Below are 7,381 nucleotides of genomic sequence, written 5' to 3' on the forward strand. Positions count from 1 at the left end.
ATGCCATTAGCAGCAATATTTGTGTCCTTCCCTGTGACTGTGGGCCATTTAATGTCCTAGCCCTTGATGCCCAGGGATAGTGACAACTCCCTCCAGGTGTGGTGTGTTAGGAACCTCAGCCCGCTGGAGAAGGGAAGGCTTCCATGTGCAGCGTTCGTTGTCCTGTTAATGTTGAACTGTTTGCAGTCAGAGTGTGAGTGTTATAACTGAAAGGAATAGGTGGGAAGCGTTTGCAGCTCTTGGTCTAGAATGTACAACAAGGGCTTTTTCTGTTTCCTTGGGGCAGAGCTGCAGCATAGAATAATCTTGTATTTTTAACTTTTCTCTGTAACTCCAACAATCAAAGGGTCATAATTTGTTATAATGATGCTATAATTAAGTTGTGGTAAATGATAGCATTTGTAGATTTTATAACCAGGATTGATTCATAAAATGAATGCAGTCCCAGTAGTTTATGTTAACATAATTAAATGGAAATGTAATTCTAACTCAGTTTGCTTATTAAATTGAAAATTACTAGGTTATGAGCACTCTTACATTTCTGTCAAAATTGGTGTAAGTCTAAAATTACATGAAATATCCATTAAAATAAAGCATATTTAAGGCTCTGTTGCTGATGGCGAATGAATTTGTTGAAGCTCGTGCAGGTCGAGCAGGCGAGGTGGGCGCTTTCTGGAAGGTTCCAGCTGACACCTTCTCTCTTTTTCTCTACAGCCACTGGTTTGGCCCCGGGGCCAGGACAGAGCACGGCCAGGTAAGGGATGGTCCCTTCCAAAGGGAAGTTGCTCTCTCAGATAACCTGTCTGCGTGTCTTCCTTGAGGACTAAGATCCCCAGCGTATTTTAAAAGAAACTCACTGCTCCAGGGCTTCCTACACAGCCCAAACCGTGGCCTCAGTAAGCCACAGCTTTCCCTAGCCACCTTCCCAAGCCACAGCCAGGACCTCCACAGGAAGCCCTTGCAGTGCATGGGCTGGGAGGGCTCTACTACTTACAAATCGTGTTCACAAAATTAAGGTATTAAAGCAGTGTGTATGCTTAAAATTACATTTGTATTTAAACGTAAGGTCAGCCAGCATGAGAATATTTTTATTGACACTTAAAAAGTGTCTTACAAGCTTACATTATGTCTCTCAGTGAATCTTTTGAAATGTCTCCCTGGTATTCATGAATGCACAGTGATTAGCTGACTTTGCAAGAACTTGATATTCATTTCAATTGTCTTCACATATTAAGTAAATAGCATCCGTTCTTTGTTTCTTGAATGTAACAGTTCACTCTGAAGCTAAGGTAATTTAGGGCTTAAATATGTGGTAAATTTTAAAGTATATACATTTTAGGGTTTGAATCCTCCCAAGATTTTTTTTTCCTATTGTGAATTATAAAAGTTCTGTTTCAATAAAGTGATCTATAAGAATGTGTATTTTTAAAATGCATGAGAATGGTAAACACCAAATTCCTGGAGGTCATTTCTTCTGAGGAGTCAGAAGGGAGGTCGGTGGTAAAGTGATGGTTGTACTTGGTAATAGTGGTTAATGACATTAGTGTACTGGTGATATTTGATGTCTGTATCAGAGTAACAGTTTCAGATTGGGTGCAAATGCTCTAGTTCCCTTAACTGATAAAGGGAAGCGTCACATACTTCATTATAACCTATACCAGAGATAGCAAACCTTTTAGAGACTGAGTGCTCAAACTGCTACCCAAAACCCACTTATTTATTCCAGAGTGCCAACACTGTAATTAAACATGAATACTGAGGTTTTAGTTTAGAAAAAATAACTCATACATTAACATCTTTTGTCTTAAAAGAAAAACAAATAATATCCATGCCATAGGTTCACCACCAATCACCTATACTTTTTGCTAAATACATAGGAGCCTATTAGAAGAAAAATACCCTGCAAATTCAAATTTAGTTGTAATAATGGTTTTGTTATCATGCCTTTTCCACTAGAGGAATTTGCCCCTTGAAAGAGACTTCTCACATTTATGTATAATGTTTACTACTACTCTTACAAATTTGGAAACAGCTGTTACATTTATGAGGTGTTTATCTTATTATTCAAAATGCAAAAATTAGACTTTCTGCTTTCCCCAGGGGTTCATTACGGTGTTTACCGTAAGATTCTGCTTATAATAAGTGTACCAAGTTGCATCTGGATATATTCTATTACAAAAATGATTTTTAAAGCTCATTCACCAACCTTTAGAATTTCAGAACTACTAGTATGATGTTACAAATTTATGTTTTCTATTATTGTGTATAATTTAAGCTTTGGCTTCTAGCCAAGCTTTATTGTACAGTTATAAATTGACTAATAGCTTGGGCTGGGGATCTAACTCAATGGTAGAGGTCTAGGTGAGCACGTGGAAAGCCGTAGGTTCAATCTCCAGCACCTTCTGAAGAAAAAAAAAATTAAGTAATAGCTAATAACTTACAAAGAAGGAACCCCAGGCCTCACAATGCAAAGTATGCTTTCTACCACTGGGCTACACTCTCAGCCCCCTTTTTGTTGCTTTTAATTTTATATAATCTTTCTAACTAGTATTTAAACCAGCCTTTCGCTTGCATTTTGGTGCCCATTTCAGACTTTTATCCTAAAGAGACAAGTTATTCATTAATAAATACAGATAGCTTCTTTGCATGGAATAGTTAGTCCCAGAAAGTAGAAGCAGAACTAAAGTACTGAATATTGGGCCAGCGTTGTTAGGGGAAGGACAGGGTTAGGTTCCTTCTAGTCTCTGCTCGTAACACCTTCGCCAAGGAATCAGTGCATGGCCTTGTTTTGTGGATATTTTTGTTTCAAGATGCCCAGCTTACAGGACATTGGCTCGTGAATACTGAGCTCAGGGCACACGGCAGTATAACTCATGCGTGAACAAGGTGAGTTTGCTTTGTGTGGCCCATCACAGCCTTCTGGGCCTGAATCACTAGGCAGAATTTCAACACGATACTTCAGGCCCACTGTAAATAGTTAAGTGACCGACAAAAGCGTAACAGTGCAAGAAGCAGAGCGCTCAGCAGGCCACAAAAAAAACCCACTTGTTTATAGTCTGAGAGCTGAAACAAGACTGTGTCCCTCAGGGACCCCAGCCAGGAGCCTGCTTTTCAGATGACAGATTCAGGAGTACATCCTCAAACAACTGCAGAACCACCGGAAGTATTGGTTTTGGTGTTACAAACCAGTTTTAGCAAGTAGATGAATTCACAAATATGGAATCTGAATAATGAAGACCAGCTGTACCTACATGTATATGTCAGTATGCAGTACTTACCTTTTGGGAGGTAATCATTTCTTAGTTCCACACTAGACCTAACTATCACACAGCAAAGTATTGGCGAAACCTACGTCCCAAGGATGAAATGCAAAACCATGAAGAATTATGAAATCCTTCAATGTGTTGTTGAATGAATGACTCTTATCATGCATGATCCCTTTCTTTTTCTTACAGCAGCTAACCAACTTAAGGTGATGATTTTAACCCTGCTTCTTTGAAAAACTACCCTTCAGTACTTCTCCCCATTTTATGACTCTTCTTTCTGGCTGTTCTTTAGGGCTTACCCCATCTCTGTTAACATCCTGTGTGGAGATCAGGCCTTTTATTACACAGCTATTAGAAACTTATCAGCCAGTAGGTGCTCTCTGTGTTTGCAAAAGAGATATTTGTGAAAACCACTTGGCTTTTCCCGCAAGACAGCTATAGTGTGGGCAAGGAAACAGAAATTAGAGTATGTTGATGAATGTTTGAGAAAAACCATAGAGACAGCGTTATGAAGGCCACAAAAGTGAAATTCCAAAGCCAGTTCAGGAGTAGAAGGAAGCGGGCTGAGGAGACTGCATGACACATTTGTGGAGTGTGTGTGGGGAGGAGTTGTTTAATCCTGACACTTTACGTCCCTGAGCATCTATGGTTTGACGTTTTGACTGAGCTTATGAGTCTCGTAGTGAGTCGTGGTTCATAGTTTGGCTGTTACTTAGCCTCCTTTTTATGCTGAGGACCCTGAAAGGCAAAGTGTGAAGAGACTGCACGTTGTTTTCCAGATGTCTGAGTCATCAGCCGAGAAGGGGCTGCCAGTTGCGATGCTCCTGAGCCTGATGCCTTGTCCAAATAGGGTGGTAAAGAAAGGGGTGCTGCAGAATGAGAGTTCTCTTTGCTTCGTCCCGCCATGGCAGGGACTTGAGACTTGTAATAATCTTGAAAACGATCATCAGTAGCAACGGGAATTCTTAGCTCTCTTTCTGTAACAATAAAAACCATTATCCACCAGGAACCCTTCTCCTGCCTGGTTTAATTCAGCACTTTTTAAAACTGTGTGCCTAGGTTTTACATTTATGGATTTTAACGTAATTCTTATATGAGTCATTTTTTAATATACATCTGCAGGTCACTAATAAGGGAATTGCATCTCCGTTTGGCCTAAGTCCAGCTATCTGAAAGTTGGAAGGTAAGAAGCACTTCGCACCATATTCAGAAATTCTAGTTTTTAATCCAAGATGACATCAATTGAGTCAGAACCCTAAAAGTGACCTCGCTTGTGACACTGATAGGAGTCCCAGAAACAGAACAATTACCAGTAAAAAGAATTTCTCAAAATCTGATGGGCTGCTTTTGCTCATATGAATAAAGATCAAGAATTTTTATTTCTTTTATTGTGAATCCGTAATCGGATTTCATCTTTTTTGGAAATGTGTTGGGAATCTTCCAAATACAAATATGTTTTCAGTGGTTCTAGTAATACCCTGGATTAATGTTTTTCATCGTTGCCCTTTGAAAGAGCTAGCTCATGTATTAACTTGTTAGATTCATGACCCAGAGTCCTGAGTCTGTATTTTTTATCTGCACTTCGTGTTCAAATTGCAAAGATGCATCCAAAACCCAGATTTATAATTTCTTTGATAAACTGAGGTGATTTTGTGCCGGCTTTTTAACGTAGATGCACTGCGTTAAGTAATTCCAGTGTGTGTTGCTTCTTTTATACAAAGTCAATCAAAACTGTTAATCTGAAGGCAAACACACCCTTATGTAAGTCTAACACTGGCGCTGCAGCATCAGAGTGCAGAGAAGATGTCATCTCCTTTATGCTCATTTAGGTCAGTAGTGACAAACCTATGGCACGTGTGCCGCAGCCGGCTGTTTCCTACCTTTGAAGGCCCTGACAGGTTCGCCATCACTGACCTAGGTGGTGACTTCTCTGCTCGTCCGGTTTCACTCCTTACGGCAGCGTTTTGCAGAACTAAGCCATGGACTTATTTTGTATTTCAGGACACTATATTTGAGGTTTGAACTGTTTAAACTGTTTTAACCCAAACTTAGGAAAAGTGTTCAAATACCTGTTTTATCTTAGAATTCGGGAAGTTAATTAACTACCATTAATTTAAGACGGAGGTAGAGATTTCATCATCTTTCTTCTAGCTATCTGTGTCACAAATGTTGGTTTGTATATATGTTCTTAAAGGCAATAGACTTAGAAATGCCAAAGTAATTAATTTTTTTTATTTCCAGAAGCAATTTAATGTTCATGGTACGAAGTGTTTCTAAATGGAAACACTTTCAGATTAAAGGACTTAAGATAAACGTTTGCTATTTTCCATTAGGAGGAATAATAAGATATGGCTCCAGCTACATCTCAGATACCAGATCTCACTCGTGTTTCATGACCTCATTCATTCATTCATTCAACAAACATTTACTGGGCACAAAAGATACCGTAGAAGCAGCGGGGAACCCGGGCGATGCAGGCAAATTGAGTATCTGAAGCAGAGGGCCCGAGAGAAGGGAGAGCATGGTGTGTACCCAGACTAAAAGGACCTGTATGGCTGGGGTCCACCCCTTAGCAAAGAGGTTCAGGGGTGGAGCATAGGGTATTTGGACCTTAGGGATGCAGTCCAGTTATGCAGATCCAGGAAAGCCTTGTGCAGCTTGGGGGTTTATCTCACGAGATAAGATGAATCTTAGCGTACATCGGCTGCAGTGTGCAGAGGGAGCTGGAGGGGGACGTGGCTGGAGGAGGCCGTTTGAGAGGCCAGTACAGGTGAGCCCCGGGGTGACAGCAGTGTGGATGGATGCAAAGAAAGAGATATTCAGGAGAAGTTTGAGATCCACGTACAGTTAAGACCTTCATGAAAGAATGATCTAGCTGTCTTCTTGGTAACCTAAGATCTTTTACTTCTCCAAAATGATGAAATCATTGATTCTAATAATTCAAATAATTGATTCTAAATGACGCCGATGAACAGTTCAAATGAGTCACCCTTCATGAAAATGTATCGATACCGGTCAGACAATACTCATGGACAATCAAGCTCATTAATTGTAACGGTGGTCGTAACCATAGCCACGGTCGTGGCCTTTCAGCCGTACCCTCCGCCTTCCTGTGTCCCTGTGGTAGTGCTGAGCGTTTGACACGGTTTATCTTATTTAATACTCTCGCCAGCCTTCTAGTAGACAGTATTGTTATCTCTGTTTTACAGGTGGAGATGGGGGCCTTAGAAAGGTTAAGTACTCTGGCCTGAGGTTACACAGCTTGAACATGGTAAAGCTGTTATTGAAACCCAGTGGCTCGTGAGTTACTGACCCAGCTGGGATTGGAACCCAGGTCTATCTTGTGTTATTATTTTTAAGAATCCTATTTTGGCTAGGGTTAATTTCTGATATACTGCAGAAATTTTTTTTACCCCAGTCTTGCATGTAATCACATACTGCATGAATAAGATAAGCTGCGGTTACGGTGAGCACATCGTGAAGAGTGTTGACCTTTTTCTCTTTGCAGTTAGGGTAAAGCAAGTGTAAAGAGAAGTCGATGGTAAAGCATTTGGAGGAGCAATCAAATCTATATTTTTTCCTAATTATATATTTCCAAGCCGGTAATTTCTCTGACAGATGTTTTAAGTTTGTCTCCTTACACCAGTAAGCCAATAGGTACAGAGAAAATACTGTTTGCATTTTCACATCAGCACAGGTGACACACCTCAAAAATGTCGCAGTTGAAAGCCATGGGCCGTTGATGAGTCACCGTGAGGCCCAGGAACAGAACTGAGTTCCAGACACGCAGCCCTGGGCTCTGTCACCTGACTGTCCCAGCAGTGTCACCGTCCGGGACGCACCGGACAGCCAGCTTCCACTGACACATTTGGATCAGTGACAGTGGCATCTTGAGCAAATGCTTGAGACCACTAGGAGAAAAAGGCATGCAGAGTGGACAAATTAGCAGTCCTTTGAATGGAAGAGTATTTTTCTCCTTGCAGAATAACATAATGGAAATATATTCATTTCTACAATTTGTCTTAACACTTTGTGTAGCATCAACTTCTGAGAGATAACCGAGCCGAACGAGGACACAAGAAAAACTGTTCGGGGAAAACAGCCAGCAGGTAAGC

At 40.7% G+C, this 7,381-nt stretch overlaps 1 protein-coding gene across 4 annotated transcripts in view; it reads left to right on the top strand.

Annotated features, from left to right (window-relative positions):
• Positions 1 to 7,381, top strand: part of Gpatch2 (G patch domain containing 2) — a 162,509-nt gene that overhangs the window by 113,365 nt on the left and 41,763 nt on the right. For 3 of the 4 annotated variants that reach the window (XM_013519850.1, XM_013519835.1, XM_005374711.2), the window contains 2 exons: positions 715 to 754; positions 7,305 to 7,375. In XM_013519850.1, coding sequence (XP_013375304.1) covers positions 715 to 754; positions 7,305 to 7,375 — 111 coding nt within the window. The remainder of the gene's footprint in view (positions 1 to 714; positions 755 to 7,304; positions 7,376 to 7,381) is intronic. The other variant, XM_013519852.1, reaches the window with a different exon arrangement.

This window comes from Chinchilla lanigera, unplaced genomic scaffold (assembly GCF_000276665.1).
Source record: "Chinchilla lanigera isolate Chin_1 unplaced genomic scaffold, ChiLan1.0 scaffold00005, whole genome shotgun sequence".
Classification (NCBI taxonomy): domain Eukaryota; kingdom Metazoa; phylum Chordata; class Mammalia; order Rodentia; family Chinchillidae; genus Chinchilla; species Chinchilla lanigera.